We start from the raw sequence: 20,152 nt of genomic DNA, 5'->3' as shown, positions 1-20,152 counted from the left end.
TTTGATAATTCTTAAATATAGGCATAAACCAAAAGCAAAATACATATTCTACTAAAACAACAAAACTTAAACTTGATTAAATGCCTAGACAATGGCCCTTCTGCCAAAATGTCAAAAATAATGGAAATTCTTTTCTGTAATGAACTATTCTCAGTATAAGGAAAGGGAGCAAGTTGATATCTAGGGACCAGCATTATTAGGCACCATACTGACCGGGGGTTAGGAACAGATGAATTGTACATCTCAACTCCTAAATTACAAGAGAACTGGATGACAAGCGAAATGCAAACTTCTCTAAGAAGCAAAGGCTTCTCATAGCTTAGCCTGCTATCTCTTCTGGGTCAACAGAAAAATCCTAATTGTGTCTTGTCTATACAAGTAGTTCTCAACTCAGACTATGCAGCAGAATCACTTTTTAAAGTACGCTTTGTAAAGAATCAACCATTTTTTTAAAAAAAAAAATAACATACACCCAAGCCTGCATGGCCTCAGTGAATAAGAATTTCTGGTGCAGGTGGCCAAACCTTTGTGTTTCAAAAAAAATTTTTCTCAAGTGATTAAGGATCCATCTAGGAAATTTACATATTTACAAAGGCAGGAGAACTCTAAGGACAGAGAGCTCTGACGGAACTTGGAAGCTGGAGGATGGGAAAAGAAATCAGATGAATCTCACACAAAAATGAGAAACTAACTTTCCTTGACCACCCATGCAAAAAAAAAAATTACCATTTTTTGTAAAGAGAAGAAATAGAAAGTTTATGTTTATGATGTAGAAGACCATTATTGCTCTAAGCTAAGCTCTACTTGTCAACCAGAATTTGAAGGGTAAAATTCTCTCTAAAAGCATATTTATAAGCAGGCTTTATATTTTGTTCCACAGATGAAAACATCTTGGTTTATATAATTACTTATAAGAAGCAATGTGTGATTAGAATCTACCAAAGAGCAATGACACCATAAATAAATCATCACTTCATCATTAAACTTCAGAAGTAAACGTGTATAAATATCATCAGCACTTTCAACTATTAAAACAGATTTTAATGAAACAAATACCTTAACAGTGGTTTTGATCAAACAAAAGATGGCTGAATCCTCAAACCAGTAAATGTATTTAAGCCCATAGCACCATCTAGTGCTGCTCAGTAGGAAGCAGAAGGTAATTTCCTAGAGTATACAACTCTGCTAATGTATTATATAACTTAATATAATGTGGCTCAGCCAGCATGGCTCAGAGTTTGAGTGTTGACCTATGAACTAGGAGGTCACAGTTTGATTCCTGGTCAAGGCACATGCCTAGGTTGTGGGCTCGTTCCCGTGTGGGGCATATAGGAGGCAGCCCATCAATGATTCTCTCTCATCAATGATACTTCTATCTCACCCTCTCCCTTCCTCTCTCAAATCAATAAAAATATATTTTTTAAAAACAAACAAAAAAATTAATATAAAGTGGTAAGTGATAAGTCCAACAATTACAAGTCAAATATGGAACGCATGTCTTTCTATTTCTAAGCATTATGAAATAAACTAGTCACTAATTTGAAATACTTAAAAATAAGATTTTGATAAAATAAACCAAAACATTGGAAAATGAAAGTATCTTGGTAAATTATCCAGTCATAGTTCTTCACTAAATTTCTAAAATCAGTGACTCCCTATTCTTTCAACAGATCCAGAAAAATCCAAAGTTGAACTTTAAAATGGCTAGCAATTGGAATAATGCATTTATTATAGCGCAGTTAGATGTAAGACTGACGATATTTCTATTCCCCCAATTATAAAGCATTGAGAAGATGGTATTACTTCTCACTGATGTCCACCTACCAGCAGCCTAAAGCTCCTCAAAGACTAGAACCATGTTTGTTTGTGCTTATTTTTATAACTCAATTACCTTACACTGCTTGATAGATGATAGATACTCAATGCTCATTGGAAAAATTTTGTTAAAAAAATAAAATTAAATCATGTAATCATGGTTACATAATTAATTGCTTTTAGAAAAATTTACTACATATATTTAATAAGATATGAGGGGAAAAGTTAATATACCAAGAATATTACATAATATTTAATTTAATTTTCACAGTAAACATATTTTACAAATGAAAGCACAACAAAACACCTCATAAAGTATAATCAGACTTCCTAGAGAGTCCTACTGCTGGCAGGTGGAGCTGGAATTTTTAAGCTTGCCTCTGACTTTAAAGCCCATACCCTCCCCACTATACCAAGTCAATGTAAGCTCAAGCAGATGTCCTAAAGAGAATCAAAGACACACTATATTTTTTATATAACATCAAAGAGAATGTTGTTGATCATCCAAAAGAAGAAAAGATAATATTTAAAATATAAATTAGGTAGAACCAAATGCTTGTGAGGAAATTAAAATCTCAAGTTATAGTAACATTTAGGCTGAGTTCCAAGGCATTGGAGATGGAAAAAAGAGCACATCCTTCAATAAATACATAAAAATGTGTGACTTACAATACAGATGAAACTGTCATTTGTATGTTTGTATTAAAACCATCCTCATTTACTTGGAGGAACTTTGGAAAGAATGACTCAATTCACCATCCCCAAATATCATCTCTATCATTGGCTCTAAGAGTGTCATCTATCCTCTTCAAGTGTCACACTAGAATGTCTGTGTATGACTACTAGTATGTCATGGTAATGAAGATACTTACAAATGATTCTCTACTGTTTCTCTTTACTATATATGTGGGTATAGCAGGTCAATAAAGAGCATAAAGGGAAACAGCATAAAAAGGAAAAGATCATGAAGAAACTAAGAATAATTACTACATCAGAATATTAATCCAGTGTTTGGTGCTTACAAATAAGACTAGTCAGGCCCTAAAAGCAATAAAAGTATCAATCATTATAGTCATAAAAGTACTTGTGTTGCTTTGCCTGAAGTAAAGATCATGGTGGACAACATACCTTAACATCGGAAATAAATGAAGCAGGTTTCAATGTCACAGAACAATGAGTTCGGGATAGCAGGATAGGTGGAGGAGGGATTCTGCTTTTCTTTTTTGTTGAACTTTCCATATTTTTCTGATACAGATATTGAGCATTTTGTCCTACTTCAACCTTCTCAATTAAAGAATATGCTTCCTATAATAAGGTGTGAAAACAGAAAAATATATTTCAAGAGCTTTAATTTCACTTATATTTGTAGTGATGTTAAATAACACTATCTTGCTATATATAGTTCTTTGAGTATTGGTGGTATATAAGCACTGAGTGATTTTGTAGAAATTAAAGAAACAGCTACTAAATAAGGCTAAGTAAAAAAATAGTTATTAAATAAGGCAGTAGTGTCATATATATGTGTAATTTGTTTATCATTATTATATTTAATCTGAGACATTTCATTTTTAATCAAAACCTCTGGATATCTATTATCGAATTTCATTGTTCTTAAAAAGTTCATTATACAATCATCTACATTTATACCAGTGAATTGTACACCTACTCTTACTGCAACTTGAAATGTAACTTTCAAACAATGAGACTATTGGTATATGCTGTTTTTAAATGAATATTATTGAGAATTTCTTCCTCTTAGCAAGAAGAAATAGAACAGTTAAAAACACTTATTCTCTGCTGAAACCAGTTTGGCTCGGTGGATAGAGTAGGCCTGTGGACTCAAGGGTCCCAGGTTCGATTCCAGGCAAGGGCATGTACCTTGGTTGCAGGCACATCCCCAGTGGGGGGTGTGCAGGAGGCAGCAGATTGATGTTTCTCTCTCATCTATGTTTCTAACTCTCTATCCCTCTCTCTTCCTCTCTGTAAAGAAATCAATAAAATATGTTTAAAAACAAAATAAACAAACAAAAAAACACACACTTATTCTGTATACCTGAAGGAAAGGCAATAAAAGAAAAGAAAACATAGAAATCAGAAGATCTAAATGATATTCAAAATAAGACTAACTATATCAGCAATAATAATACATGTAAATGGGTTAAACTCCTCTTTTAAATTAAATTAAAGGGCAAGAGCACTCTAATTGAGCTCCAAAGCAGAAAGCTATGCAAACATTCAAATTCAATGAGTGATAAAGAAGAAACAGCCTTTCCAACATATAGTACCGGGATAATTACAGTAGACATTTACTTGGACCCCTACATCACACCAAATACAAATATTAACTCAAAATTAGTTACAGATCCAAGTGTAAAAGCCAAAATAATATTCTTAGAAGAAAATGCAGTAAATCTTCATGATCTGGGATTAGGACTTCATTAAATTTAAAAGCTTCAAATGATACCATCAAAAAAGTGAAAAGACAATTGACAAAATGAGACAAAATATTTACACATATTACATCTGATAAGAGGCATGCATTTAGGATATATAAAAAAAAACTGTTAAAAATTCATATAAAACAACAAACAACCCCACTAAAAATGGACCAAGGTTTTGAATGAACATTTCTCCATAGAAGATATACAAATGGCCAATAAGCCCATGAAAAAGTTTACATTATTGGTCATTAAGGATGAAAGTATAAAATCAGCAAACTGACTCAAGAAACAAAAAACTTAAACACAGAAATAATGATGGAAGAAACTAGAAAATATATCCCAAAAATACTTCCCACAAAAGTGTCAGGCTCAACTAATTTCATTTGAAAATATTTCAAATATCAAAGAACTAAATAATTCCTATGCCATTTTAAAATTTTCTAACAACAGAGATAGATAGCTTCTTGAATAATTTTACAAATTTATTATAACTTTTGATAACAAAATCTGAAATATGACTGCACTTAAAACACAGAGCAATCTTCTTATGGTATAATATTGAATCATGAAGATATTGAAAATATGAACAGACCAATAACAAGTAAGAAATTGGTCAGTAATAAAAAAAAAATCTCCCACTAAAGAAAAGCACAGAACCGGATAGTTTCACTAGTGAATTCTACCAAAGATGTAAAAAATAATTAATGCCAACCCTTCTTAAACTCTTCCAAAAACTTGAAGAGAAGGGACATTTCCAAATTGATTTTACAAGGTCAGCATTACCCTGATACTAAAGCCAAAAAAGGACACTAGAAGAAAATTACAAACCAATATTCCTGATGAACATAGATGTAAAAATCCTTAACAAAACATTCGCAAACCATATTTTACAGTATATCGAATGAATCATACACAGTGAATAAGCAGGATTTACTCCTGGGATTCAAAGATAGTTCAATATAAATAGGATTCAAATCAATAAATGCAATACCACACATTAAGAAAATGGGGGGAGGGGGATCATTTCAGTAGAACCCAAACAAAATTTGACAAAATTCAACATCCTGTTATGATAAAAACCTCTCAACAAATTGCATATGAAAGAACGTACCTCAACATAATAAAGGCGATATATAACAAACCCACTGCTAACATCACATCGATGGTGAAAGGTTGAAAGTGCTCCCTTCAATATCAGGAATACTACGACAAGGGTGCCCACTCTTATCACTCCTATTCAACATGGTACTGGATATTTTAGCCACAGCAATCAGAAAAGAAAATGAAATAAAAAACACCCAAATCAAAAAGGAAGAAGTAAAATTGGGGAAAGGTGAGATGCTGCTCAAGGATACAAACTTTCAGTTATAAAATGAAATAAGTTTTAAAGATCTAAGGTACAGCATTGTGACTATAGTTCATAATACTGTATTGAATACTTGAAATTTATGAAATAATAGATTTTAAGAGTTCTCTCACACACACAATAAAAGTAACCATGTGAGGTTATAAATGTGTTAATTAGCCTGACTGAGGTAGTCATTTCACAATAAGTATATCAAATAATCACATTGTACATTCTAAATATATTACCATCTCATTAGACAATTATACTCAATAAAGCTGGGGGTGGGAGGCAAAGCTCAATAAACTCGGAGAGCCCTTTCTTTAAGCAGGAGAAAAAATACTAATTTTAGCCCACGGAGAAAATCGTGAAACACTAAAAGATTCATCAATAACATCCAGGAGGAGACAGAATGCCACTATTCCTTTTTATTCTGAAAGTTCTAGCAAATTTAATAAACACTAGAGAGAAAATCCAGAGGATGAGGAGACAAAATGTCCACCAAATGTCAAATGCACTTCTCTCAGATACAAAACCCGGGCTGTTTCCCCTACAAAGACCTGATGAATTTAAAGCTTTCATTTGGAAAGCTGGACTCAAGCTCAAAAGAAAGGATAAGACTGGAGACAGGATCTGGGAGTCATAAGCATCAGAGTGATATTTAAAGCTAAGTGGGTAAACCCATCCCCAATGGCAGTGCAGACTATAAAACTGTAGCATCATACTTTTCCCCTGAAATAATGAAACTTGGCCTAAACTGAGGTCAGAATTAACTTCTCATTTTTTATTAAAAATGGTGGACATAAGGTCTAAAAATCATTAGTCATGATTAAAATTTATCTCTAGCAATACATGGTGTTTTAATTCCACTTATTCTGTGCCAGAAGACCTTGAACATTTTTCTACACTTACAGTTCAGGAGTCTTAGCCATCTGCACAGGACAACCATTCCTTCTTGTGAGAAGGGTGATACATGATAACTATGCTTCCAGAGTCTATGTGCCAGAGACCATACATGTTTACCATCAAAAGCTACTTGTTTAAATATATTTTTATTGATCTCAGAGAGGAAGAGAGAGGGGAAGAAAGATAGAAACATCAATGATGAGAATCATTGATCAGTTGCCTCCTGCACGCCCCCCTTCCCACCCCAGAAATCAAGCCTGCAACCCAGGCATGTGCCAGGACCAGGATTCGAACCGTGACCTCCTGGTTCATAGTTTGATGCTCAGCCACTGGGCTACACTGGCCAGGCAAAAGCTAATTTATGTACACATGGTGCTTGATGTAACTGTTGCATCACAGAATGAATAAACCAGTCAATCAGGGAGATAAGATGGCATCTGTTACCCTCCATTATCTCCTCTTTTCCACTCATTCAATCAAACTGGGGGGAGGGGAGGGGGGGTTTGCAGGTTGAAGAAAATGGATGGAAAATGGTAAGGGCCAGAAGCCGAAGGGACTGTGTCATAAAAGACTATGAGAATGTCAAGTTCCAGTTCAGCCCAGAGGACGCAACCAGCACGGGGCTGGGCAGAGGCTCATTCCCCCATCCACCCTCTGCCACAGACCACAGGCCAGCCTCGGCCCTCTGAGAAGGCAGATGTGCCCACAGAGCGGGGCTCCCTGGAAAGGCAACAAGTGGCAGTTTGATAAGAAAGAGGCCAGAGTTGAACAAGGTAAATAGGTTCCCCAGGTAACTGTGGGAAAATTCTGAGGGAAGAAGTTCCTAGTTGAACAGAAGGGAAATAAAATCTATTATATTTTGGCCCTGGCCAAGTGGCTCTGTTGGTTGGGGCATTGTCCCATACAACAAAGGTGGTGGGTTTGATTCCCAGTCAGTGCACATACCTAGGTGGAAGGTTGATCCCTAGCCTGAGGTGCTTACAGGAGGCAACCGGTAAATGTATCCCACATATGGATATTTCTGTCTCCCTCTCTCTCTTTCTCTCTCTCTCTCTCTCTCTCTCTCTCTCTCTCTCTCTCTCTCTCTCTCTCTCTCTCTCTCTTCCTCTCCCTCCCTCTCTGAAAATCAATAAAAACTTATATTCCGGTGAGAACTTTAAAAAATCTATTACATTTTGAAGATTAAATGTTCATGTGCCTTCATTTGCATCACAGGCTGTGGAGACTATGATTATTCAGGTGGCAAAAGAATCAGTAAAAATCAGCCTAAGAAAAGTTATGCAACATAAGGAAAGGGACCAATGCCTTAAAAGTCTAGAGCCATTTCCTTCCTCCGGATTATGTTGTGGTTTGGAGCCTGAAAATATGCCAGCACCACTGGCTCACTGGCCCTGGTATTAACACAGACTGCTTTTGACTCCACCTCAGTTGAATAATCAAATGCTCCGGGCTTCCTACATTTATTCCCGAAATTTGCCTCAGCGTTCATGCTCAGCTGAACCCGCTGGAAACGAGCATCTTCTGACTTGACACTAGCACCTTCTCCCTGCATAACCGCGACCCCAACTGAGATCTTTTTAAACTTCCTGCCATGGGCTATCACACAGACATTTCTCAAACGTGGCGGTTGATCAGTATCATCTATGAAGTGTATTTAAAAATTAAGATAGTCTCTCCCTACTCTAAAGCCACTTAATAAAAATCACTGGCAGCGCAGCTTGACCATCTATTGTTAACAAATGCCAACGATAATTCTGAAGTGCAGCAGGGACTGGGAACCACTGATTTAGATGAGCAGATCAGCCTCCTGCCTTTCCCCTCAGCCTCTACACTCTTAAACCTTCAGTTGCCTAGCTCAGTGGTCAGCAAACTCATTAGTCAACAGAGCGGCAAACTGCGGTTCGCGAGCCACATGTGGCTCGAGAACCACAGTTTGTCGACCACTGGCCTAGCTCATCAATGGCTCCTCCATACTGGTTACAGGGCAAACTCCTCCACAGCCCTTTTTAATTCTGATTACAACTATACTTCCCATTCTTTTCTCCCCCTGAACTCTTTTCTCCTCCCATAGCTACCACTCTGTCCAACCTGACCTCCAAAACCATAAGAAAAAAAAGTCACTCGTTCCCAGATAATTTCTACTATATTCTTTTGTGCCTTTGCCCTGCATTTTCCTCTTCTTGGAGGGTCTTACACTCTCTTCTGTGTTTCAAGATGCATTCACACATCTCCTCCGCTGACTTCTTCCACGATAAGTCCCATGATTTAGGTACTCATTCCCTTCATTTCACACAATCTTTATGTTAGTGTGAATAACTATTATGCAGTAAGGCACCTGTGAACATGACTGTCCATACTCTCTAACTAATGAGTGTCTTAATGACAAGGACAGTGTTGTATTTATCTCTTTAGGTTCGATAATTGTATTCTGAATGAAAGATGTATGAAATTATGACAGAGGAGGATAATCTATGCATTCTAAGAAATCATGTTTAAGATGTTCTGATTAAGTCTTGATCAATTTTAACTTTATTACCCCACATTCAGAATCCCATGGCCTGATTTGAAGTAGGTGAATAAAAATACTAAAGTGTTAATAAAAATGTCACAGTTTCATTGAAAAGTGATAGAAGAAAAATCTAAAACAACGTCTTTGATCTAGGTAAATCAGATCAATTCTATAATAGGACTCAAAGTAAACCCTAATGATAGTTAGAAATTAACACCCTAATTTAGTGAACCAAATTATTAAGCTGCTAATAAGATTCCATTTATGAGAAAGTGACTAGGGGCTTTTTAAAGGGAGTTTCTCAGATAGAAAGGAGGAAATATCATCAGAGACAAAGTCCCAAAAAAATCAAGAAAGAAAAATTCTCATGAAACTAGCTCTAATAAGCTGTGAAAGTGTTATCAACGTGGACATGAAAATAGCTATAACAGTAATGATCTAGAACACCAAAGTATTGCAGCTCTGAAATATATACAATTCCCTAATCAGAGGTCAAGAGAAAATGGGTTTTCCATGACATGGAAAATAACTATATCCTCATTGCTATATCCTCGCTGTCCAGCAGAGTGCCTGCCAAATCAGAGGCCTTACTTAGCATGAAAGAAGAAATGAGTCTTTACCTATCACAGGGAAAGAATCAGCTACCAGAACTTCAATGGAAAGAGGCTCCTCTACCCATTCACAAAGGAAATAAGTTCTGAGTGTTTTTTTAATGGAGGTTTGTGCTGCAATGTGCCCAAAAATAATACCACTGAAGTCCAAAATATTGTTGACTAAATAAAATCTCTCTGCCTATTGTTTTCATCACAGAATCTGAGATCTGCCTCTTTTCAGAACTTATTCAATGTTTATGAGGACAGGTTGACAAATACATTTGATGATGGCTTAACAGCCTCACTGCAGATAACACTTTAGTAAGATATAGAGCAATCTTCAAGGACATGATTAAGACATACGGAAACTATCAAAAAAACTGCAATGATAAAGTGCTATATTTACTAGTTGCCTAGTAGATCTCCCTGAGGTGTAATCTGGGTTCTTAACACTATTATGTATAATTCAGAAGGAGGTAGAAAGTACATTAACTCATATCTAAGAATCCTGGGAAGAAATATTGCTTAGAATAAAATATGCAATTTATAGGATAGATATAAGAGAAAAAAAAATCAGGGGGGAAAAATGTGTAGTTTGATAGAGAAAAATATGCCTAGAGCACCAAAAATAATTCTGATATGACAAAACAGAACATTCCAGAGTGCTTGAAGTGGGAGATAGAGTAATAGTAATCTATACTAATAAAAGGGTAATATGCTAATTAGACTGGATGTCTTCCAGACAAACATCCGGACCTCCTTTCTAACAAAGCTGGGCCTGGGCAAAACCAGGAGGAAGAAAAGCTGCCTGCTAGCGGTCCTGGGCACCAGCACCTGCAGCTGCAGCCTGGAGAGGGGAAAAAAGCCTTCCACCCCCAGTCCCTGGTGCCTGCAGCAGGCACACAGAGGAGTTAGGGACAATCAGGTTGGCCGGGGGAAAGGGAGGGTGGTTAGGGGTGACCAGGCAGACAGGCAATTAGGAGCCAGCAATTAGGAGCCAGCAGTCCAGGATTGTGAGAGGGATGTCTGACTGCCTGGGACCGGGCCTAAACCGGCAGTCGGACATCCCTCTAGGGGTCCCAGATTGGAGAGGGTATAGACTGGGCTAAGGGGAAAATCCCACCCCCAATGCACAAATTTCATGCACCAGGCCTCTAGTAAAATAAAAATAAATAAAACAATTATGCTCAGTAATCCAGTTACTGCTATCATAGTTAACAGAGTGGTATTTAAGGGACCTCAAGATACAAATTTAGGAAATATTAAAGGCAAGAGTTTTTTTTTTTGTTTTTGTTTTTTTTTAATAAGTTTTTATTTATCATATTATTACAAATGTTCCTTTTTTCCCCCCCACCATTGCTCTCCTCCACCAGGTTCCCACCCCACCCTCTGCCCTTTCCCCTCTCCCCATTGTCCTCATCCATAGGTGCACAGTTTATGTTCAGTCTCTTCCCACGCCCCCCTCTCCCCTTTTCCCCAAGAATCGTCAGTTCACTCCCCTTCCATACCTCTGATTCTATTATATTCAACAGTTAATATTGTTCATCAGATTTTTTTAATTTCCTTGGTTTTTAGATTCACTTGTTGATAATTACGTATTTGTTGTTCATAGTTTTTATCTTGGTTTACTTTCTCTTCTGAAAGAACCCCCTTCAGCAATTCATATAATTCTGGTTTGGTGGTGATGAACTCCTTTAGCTTTTTTTTATTAGTGAAGCTCTTTATATGGCCTTTGATTCTGAGTGATAGCTTTGCTGGGTAGATTATTTTTGGCTGTAGGTTCTTGCTATTCATCACCTTGAATATTTCTTGCCATTCCCTTCTGGCCTGCATGGTTTCTGTTGAGAAATCAGCTGACAATCGTATAGGTGCTCCTTTATAAGTTACTACCTTCTTTGCTCTTGCTTCTTTTAATATTCTCTCTTTGTCTTTTGCTCTTGGAATTTTAATAATGATGTGTCTCGGTGTGGTCCTCTTTGGATTCCTTTTGTTTGGAGTTCTGTGCGCTTCCTGGACTTGTAAGTCTAATTCTTTCACCAGGTGGGGGAAGTTTTCTGTCACTATTTCTTTCAGTATGTTTTCGATATCTTGCTCTCTCTCATCTTCTGGGACCCCCATAATTCTGATGTTGGTTCGCTTGAAGTTGTCCCAGAGGTTTCTTACATTATCTTCAATTTTCTGGATTCTCTTGCCTTCTAGCTTCTGTGGAGGAGTGTCTTCTGGCTCTTTATGTTCCAAATCTTTGAGTTGATTCTTGCGATCTTCCCTTCTGTTTTTAGGACTCTGTAAAATATTTTTTATTTCAGACAATGTATTCTTTATTTCTTGTTGATCCCTTATCATTTCTTGTTGACTCCTTATTAATTCTAGTTGATCTCTTTTCATATCCTCATAGGCCTTATCCATCTTTTCTAGGAAATTCTTGAAAAACCTTATAAGTGTAGATTTGAACTCTATATCCAGACGCTTTTTGTCCTCCATTTCTTTCGTTTGTGATCTATTTTGTTGTCGCATTTCGCAGTTACCGACGGGACGGGGTTTCAGGGTGGAGCCTGCAGCTTTGGCTTCCGTCAGCCCCGCCCTATGCGGGTCCTTCAGTGCTCGCTGCCGGCGCCTCTGAGAGAAAGGTGCCCTCGATTTTCGCCTGCTGCCAAACAGTCTATGCTCTCCCACAATGAGCCCGGTATTGGGGTTCAGTTCAGTTGGAAGTGGAGTTGGAGGTGGCGTTCAGAGCAGTCTGGAGCCCCAGTCTCCTTCCCGTCAGGACAATCCCGCGGCACAGCCGACCGTCCCTTCTCTGGGGGCAGTGTGCGCGTAAAGGCAAGAGTTATTAGAACTTCTAGTAACTTCTTCATTAGTTGTGGTTTCAAAATAGGAGCATAAAATTAGAATTCATGTCAATTATAAAAATAAATATGCTAACTCATAATGTTCCTTTGCTTAAAGTTGAAGCATTATTACTGGAATTTGGAACTGCTAAGATAATGTCAGCTATCTATTTGTTTATGTTCCAACAAATAATATCAGGAGAAAATTAGATGCATCGTTTGGGGTTCTTTGCAACAGAAGCAATAGGAAAACCAGGCTTGGACCAGAGCAGGTCCACAAAGATAGGCAGGTCTACAAACTGTAATTGTATGATCAGGACACACGCATTAGAATGAATAAACACAAACTAGTTTTAATCTTTTTATTCCTCTGCTCAATATTCAGATTCCAAAAAGGTAGCAATGAATTGGCCAGCTTCCATCACTAGTCCTCATCAGGGTTAGCAGGGAAGAAAGACCCTGAAAAAGTCCCACCTGATTACATCTAGTGGGAAGAAGAAATTACTAAAGAGGTGATGTTCAGAAGGAGAAATGTAAGCTGAACAAAAAACAACAGTAAACAACCCTGTCATGGTAACAATTAGCACATGGATGAAGGAGTGGTACTGCCTCTTTCCAATGAGAAATCCCATCTGCAAAGATGTTGAATACTCAGTGGATGGGCTCCAAAGGCAATGATGATAAGTCACACAATGACTATTCTATTTGATCAGAAGTAGAAGATCAAGGACATCTCAAATGATTCTAGGTGCAATCCATTAAAATAAATCTGAGATATAATGTGTAAAAAGCCAATATAAACTCCCATAAGTCAAATAATCAAGACAGGAAAGTGGAAAAAATGAAGAACCCATAACCAAGAAAATTTTCATCTCATTTGAAAAGCTAACAGTGAACTAGGAAGGTTTGTCCCTCATTCATTACAACAAGTCTGTTCACCTTTAATTAATTTGTAATGAAACAGACACCTGATGATATTATCCAGCTCCACAAGGTCAGGATTCTTTTGAAAAAACTAAAACAGGTTATGAATTATTTAAGAGTTCTGAAAAGATCTGGCTTTTTGAACCATTTCATATTGGGTGACACATCAGTTACTAATTTGGGGATAACTTAATTACAAGATCATAATAATGTAAAACATTTTGTAATGTGCACCACCACAAAATAATTTCCAAAGGAAAGAAATCTATTTGTATTGTTTAAGGAAAGAAAGTTTGGCAATTGTTTGAGCCATAATATCATTGTACGCTGAAGACTGATCATTAAGCCTTAATACTGGATAAAAAAAATACTACCACTGAGGAGCAAAGGTAGAAGATTTCAGGACTTCTAAATAAATATTCAGTACTTGCTAGATGATGAAAATCCTTAAGGAGGATGACTCATAAAAAGTAAAGTCTCAAAATGCATGCTATGAATCTATCCTCAAAGGACATTATGTTTATAATTTTTCTTTTTTAAAAATATATATTTTATTGATTTTTCACAGAGAGAAGGAAGAGTGATAGAGAGCTTGAAACATCGATGAGAGAGATACATCGACCAGCTGCCTCCTGCACACCCCCCAATAGGGATGTGCCAGCAACCAATGTACATGCCCTTGGCCGGAATCAAATCTGAGACCTTTCAGCCCGCAGACCAACGCTCTATCCATTGAGCCAAACCAGTTTTGGCTATAATTTTTCTTAATTAAAATAGTTTCACTTAAGAAATAAATGGAGGAGGAAGTAAAGAAGACACACTGAGACTGGTAGGAGGTGCAGGGCAGGAAACAGGCTGATTTGTCACCCAGGTGTGCTTTTTTAATTGGAATGGAGATTGTCTGTCTCTACAGATGCCATGCAGAGGAGAAAGGGGTCCCCAACCACACACCAGACCTCCAGCCCAGAGTCCCAGAGCTGGAAGAAGAAGTCCCTAAGGGCAATAAGAACTAATAAATACAGGCTATAAAAACCACTGCAGATTGGGGCTCAGTGACACAGACTAATGGAGATCCAGCTGTTCCTCTTAAAAGGCCAACACCACAATCTGAACTTATAAGGTCCCTCTTCCTCTGAGCTCCAGCACCAGGGCGAGGCTCGGGGGATCATAGACACATATGAGGAGAAACTGGCATTGTGGCATTGGGGCAGTAACTCAGGGGCAGCTTTCTTCCAGATGAATGTGCTTGCAGGATCATTGTACCTATGCTGGGACCTCCATATCTGTTTGCTCCTCTCTGGTTATTCCCTAAAACTTCACCTCATCCAATTTACAACCCCACCCAAGCTGTGTGCAGTGTGTTTTGCGTAAGAATGGCCTGTCCTTTCTCAGGCTAAAATTTCTCAAACAAGCTACAACTGGGTAAGGGTGCCCCAAACCTGTCAATAAAAGACCCAAGATCTGGCACCAGCACCAGCCTGCCCTGCTTCATAGCTGGGCCTTATGTGGGTACTTTTAAACCCATACAAAGAGGAGGAATCTTAAGATCCCTCAGTAGCTCCTGCTTGGTGGCCCCAGGCAGTGGCTGACTTTGCACTTCCTTGAACACCCAAGAGTCAGTGTACCCAGTGTCAGTGTCAGACCATAACAGATTACAACTCTACACATCTATAAGTGGCACACTCAAGGGGCAAACTCAGTGAGCATCAAAGCCACCATGAAAAAAAGTCCTGCTCCATAGGAATATCTCCTGCATAGCAGCTCTCCCACTATAGTCACAGCTGGTCCTGGAGGTCAATTCTTCCCAACAGCACCAACAGCAATCAAGTCTCAACTATAAGACTGTGCTCACAGCCCATAAATGTGTACACTTAGAGTGCTCAACTTAGGTATCTGGGGAGGCTGAGCCACTGGGCCCTATAGTACACCTACTACACAAAGCCACTCTACCAACTCAAGGACACATAGCAGCTCTACCCAATACATAGAAGCAAACACAGGGAAGCAGCCAAAATGCAGAGACAAAGAAACATGTCACAAATGAAATAAATGGAAGAAAGAAAACTACTGGATATAGAGTTCAAAACCACAATTATAAGGTTACTCAAGAATCTGCTAGAAACCTCCAAAAAAATGAAAAAGGATCAATCAGAAATTGATCATACAGTGACTGAAATAAATAATAATATGCAGGGATTCAAGAGTATAGTAGATGATTCTGAGAATAAAATCAATGATTTGAAATATGAGTTACCAAAAACACCCAATAAGAAGAGAAAAAAGAAAAAAAGAATCCAAAAATATGAAGATAATGTAAGGAGCCTCTGGGACAACTTCAAGCATACCAGCATTTGCATTATGGGGGTGCCAGAAGAAGAGAGAGATCAAGATATTGAAAAACAATTTGAAAAAATAATGAAAGAAAACCTCCCCTACCTGATAAAAAAAAAAAAATAGACTTACAAGTCTAGGAAGCACAGAGAATCCCAAACAAGAGGAACCCAAAGAGGACCACACCAAAACACATCATCATTAAAATGCCAAGGGCTAAAGACAAAGAGAGAATATTAAAATCAGCAAGAGAAAAGCAGTTAGTTACCCACAAGGGAATACCCATACCATTGTCAAATTGAAAGTTAGATAAAGAGCTTCATGGACAAGAAAAAACTAAAGGAGTTCATCACCACCAATTCAGTATTATATAAAATGTTGAAGGGTGTTCTGAAGAAGAAGAAGAAGAAGAAGAAGAAGAAGAAGAAGGAGGAGGAGGAGGAGGAGGAGGAGGAGGAGGAGGAGGAGGAGGAGGAGGAGGAGGAGGAGAAAATGAACAACAAAATTGCAACAAATACATACCTATCAACAATTGAATATAAAAATAAATGAATAAGAAATTTAATGAATAGAAAAATACTGGTGAATAAAATAGAATCAGAGACATGGAAATGGAACAGACTGATGATTCTAAGAGGGAAGGGAAGTGAGAGGGTAGGAAGAGACTAAACAAAAATTTTATATGCATATATGCATTACCTATGGATACAGACAATAGAGTGGAGAAGGTCTGGGACTGGAGGGGGGAAATGGAAGAAAAAAAGAGGGACATCTATAATAATCTCAACAATAAAGATTAAAAAATAAATAGTTGGTGAAAATCCTTAAGGAGGATGACTCAGGAAGGAAGAAAAGGAAAAGATGCACAAGGAGAATGTGGAAACTTCAGACTTCCCACATTTCCAGTGTGTTCCCCAATCTCAGTGGTAGGAAGACAGCTTTCCTTTAAGAAAAAAATCCAACCCTATACAAAACTCTTCTGTTCCAAATAGTCTGCTGTCACAGCTACTAAAAATATCACACCAAGCCATGGCCAATGTTGCTAAGTAGTTAGAGCATTGGACCATGCACCAAAGGGTCTCAGGTTTGATTCCCAGTCAAAAGAATGTACTTGAGTTGCAGAATGGATCCACGGTCCAGACGAATGTGTGCAGGAGGCAATCAATCAATGTGTGTCTCTCACATCCACTCTTTCTTAAAAATCAACGGGAAAAAAACATCCTCAGGTCAGGAGTAACCAATAATAAATAAATAAATAATAAAATAAAATACCACACCAGGATAATGCCCCACCACCATGCTTATAAAAAATTCAGACTTCAATCTCAGCTAGGACTTCATCGTTCTGTCATTTCTTTAAGTTGGAGTCACCTCTCTCTCATCCATCCCTCTCCACTCTCCAATCATTATTACTCTCCTCAATCCAACTACCCACCCTCACTCACTATTCTTGGCAGATATTTTTGCTTCCTACTTTATCAGATGATTGAGGTAAAAGGGTATCAACTCAACTCTGCCTCTGCCTACAGACCTAATTAAACATGTATCTGTTCTTTTCACCTTCCCTTCTGTATCAGAGGCCACCCTCCATTGAAAATGAATCGCTTTATCTGTGCTTTCAGTCTCATCCTCCTTCCCTCTTTTATTAGACTCCACTTTATATATTAACCATTCTGTCCTATCTTCAATTTCTCTCCTTCTGGGTTTTCATTCTTAGCATGTAAATATGCTAAAATTTCTCTCTAAAATGTTTCTTAACTCTGCATCGTCCCCCTACCATTGACCTACACTTTCTTTCCCTTATCAGCCAATCTACTTGTAGCTTTATTCTCTGCCTCATCATGTGCCATTCTCTCAGACAATACAACCAAATTTGTGTGGATAATACAAAGGGGAATGGGAGGATATAAAAGGTTCCATAACTTGAAGAGTTATTTCCCTCATGAATTTAAACTCTAAAATCAATATATAATGAGTAAGCAAAAAGGCAGGATAATTTCCAGGCCAGAATGAGACAAGATAATTTGTTCATAAATTAGCAATATCCAACTGAAGAGATGGTATTTTAATTCCATAGAATGGACTGCATTATGCTGGTACAGTGTCACTTAAATTCTACAAATTCCCTTATTTTGAATTATTCAGATTTCATTTGACTTCCCATGTCAAGTTGCACCTACAGAGCAATCTATACAGAAAGCAAATTTCTCATTTCAGGAGAGTTCAGGACTGGAGATATACAGGCTGTGGCAAAAGTAGGTTTACAGTTGTATGTGAAACACAGAGTTTATTCATTATATTCATTATGTTCATTATATTCATTAAGTAATTATTATTATTTATTAATTACTAGAGGCCCAGTACAAGAATTCATGCACCAGTGGGGTCCCTCGGCCTGCTGTGAGATTGGGCTGAAACCAGCTCTCTGACATCCCCTGGGGGATCCCACATTATGAGAGGGCACAGGCAAGGCCAAGGACCCCACCAGTGCATGATTGGGGCCAGGGAGGGACACGGGAGGTTGGCCAGCTGGGGAGGGACTGTAGGAGGGCTCCACTGCACGTCTGACCCATCTCACTCAGTCTCCCTTAGTCATGATCTGCTAGACCCCACCAGTAAGCTAACCTATCAGTCAGAGCATCTGGTGGTCAATGCACATCATAGCAAGTGAGCGGTTTATTGACCTTAGCATATCATTGGCATATTATGCTTTGATTGGTTGAACAGATGACTGGATGATCAAGCAGCATATTAGGCTTTTATTATATAGGAGTGTATTCTTTTCCATAAGAACAACTGTAAACCTACTTTTGCTCAAGACTGTTTCTTCTCAGATCACTAGATTTGGTAAACCTGAAGTTTCATAATTAATGTTAAGGACAACACATTATTTTTAGAAAAGGGAAGTAAATCATTCACTTAACAGAAGTTGTATGTCAAGACTAAAAGAAGCAAGGATATATTGTTACCATCAAAAGGTTATGTGAAGAGGTAGAGGTTGCATCTTTCTCAAATATTAGAAGAGCTTTCTTCATCAAATAAATTGCTTTGGATAGCTTATTCTTCCTTATTTTATTCATTACACTGACTTCTGAAACAGTAATCAAACACTTTATCAAAAAGGTAACATAAAAACTATCTTTACAAATTTTTGGAAAGACAGGTCATCCCGGTTTTAATTACCTGTAAAACAATCAATGTGTTCAGGTTGTTTTAGTTTTTCTGGAATTTTGGTAGATATATTTTTGCTAACGGTTGGAATCTGCAAAACTGAAGAAGAAGAAGGAGACTGCCATTATAATTAAGCTCATATTCAAGAAAGGAAATATTTTCTAAACATCTACATTAATAAAAAAGAAACATGTAAATTGACCATACCTCTACTACATGGACAAGCCATGCCCACAATCCAATCAGGAGCAAGTATGCAAATTAACCCAACCAAGATGTCTGCAGACACAGAGAACAGGAGGGAGGCTTGGGTTTCCCTAGCGATGGAGGAAGCCAAGCTTTCTGCCCACTCTGGCCAGCCCTGTCCTCTGCCTAAGGCTACAAAGTTTCAATTATAGAGGATAAATAAATCCCAACAAAAATGGTGGCGACCACAGAGCTGGAGAGAGCAGGAGGCTTGGGTTTCCCCCAGCAATGGAGGAAGCCAAGCTTCCTAGCCAGCCCTGGCCTCCACTCAAGGCTATGAAGTTTTAATTATAGAAGATAAATAAATCCCAGGTACCAGGACCTCTGCTTGAGTCGCTCGGGGGCGTGGCCAGCCTGCAAACCACCACAGGCCCCTTACCCAGGCTGCCCACACCCCAAGGAAACCCCCACCCTTCAGGGAAAACTAGCCAGTCCCCACCCGTGCACCAGGCCTCTATCCTATCTAATAAAAGAGTAATATGCAAATTGACTGTCACTCCAATGCACAAGATGGCCTCCACAAGATGGCCAGAAGGGAAGGGCAGTTGGGAGGGACCAGGCCTATAAGGGAGGGCAGTTGTGGACAATCAAGCCTGCAGGGGAAGGCAGTTAGGGGCAAACAGGCTCTCAGGGGAGCAGTTAGGCATCAATCAGGCTGGAGGGGAGTAGTTAGTGGGTGATCAGGCTGGCAGGCAGAAGTGATTAGGGGCAATCAGGAAGGCAGGCAGGTGAGCGGTTGGGAGCCAGCAGTCCTGGATTGTGAGAGGGATCCCAGATTGGAGAGGGTGCAGGCTGGGCTGAGGAACACCCTCCACCCCCCACTCCACCCCCGTGCACGAATTTCATGCACCAGGCCTCTAGCTGAAGAATAGTTATCTATTTGTAAAATACTATGTTATTTTTATCCATCAAAAGATAAAATTCAAACAAATGTACTATAATGCAGTTTTACTGATCTTCTTATATTTGCCACAGTTTATGTGAGGACATAAGAATTTTCAAATTACTTCTAACTCAAAAAATATGCTTTTTTCTATTTCATA

The 20,152-nt window shown here is 38.3% G+C and overlaps 1 protein-coding gene across 1 annotated transcript in view; it reads right to left on the bottom strand.

Moving 5' to 3' along the window:
- CFAP54 (cilia and flagella associated protein 54) overlaps window positions 1–20,152 on the bottom strand; it is a 239,556-nt gene that overhangs the window by 171,425 nt on the left and 47,979 nt on the right. Inside the window, 3 exon segments of the mRNA XM_084878469.1 lie at window positions 2,944–3,120; window positions 18,662–18,783; window positions 18,876–18,962. Of these exon segments, the coding sequence (XP_084734595.1) occupies window positions 2,944–3,120; window positions 18,662–18,783; window positions 18,876–18,962 (386 nt within the window).

The sequence above is a fragment of the Pipistrellus hanaki genome, assembly GCF_964339955.1.
Source record: "Pipistrellus hanaki genome assembly, chromosome: 3".
NCBI classification, from domain to species: Eukaryota; Metazoa; Chordata; class Mammalia; order Chiroptera; family Vespertilionidae; genus Pipistrellus; species Pipistrellus hanaki.
The sequence above is the reverse complement of the archived record's forward strand: the minus strand, read 5'-3'. Positions and strand labels throughout refer to the sequence as shown.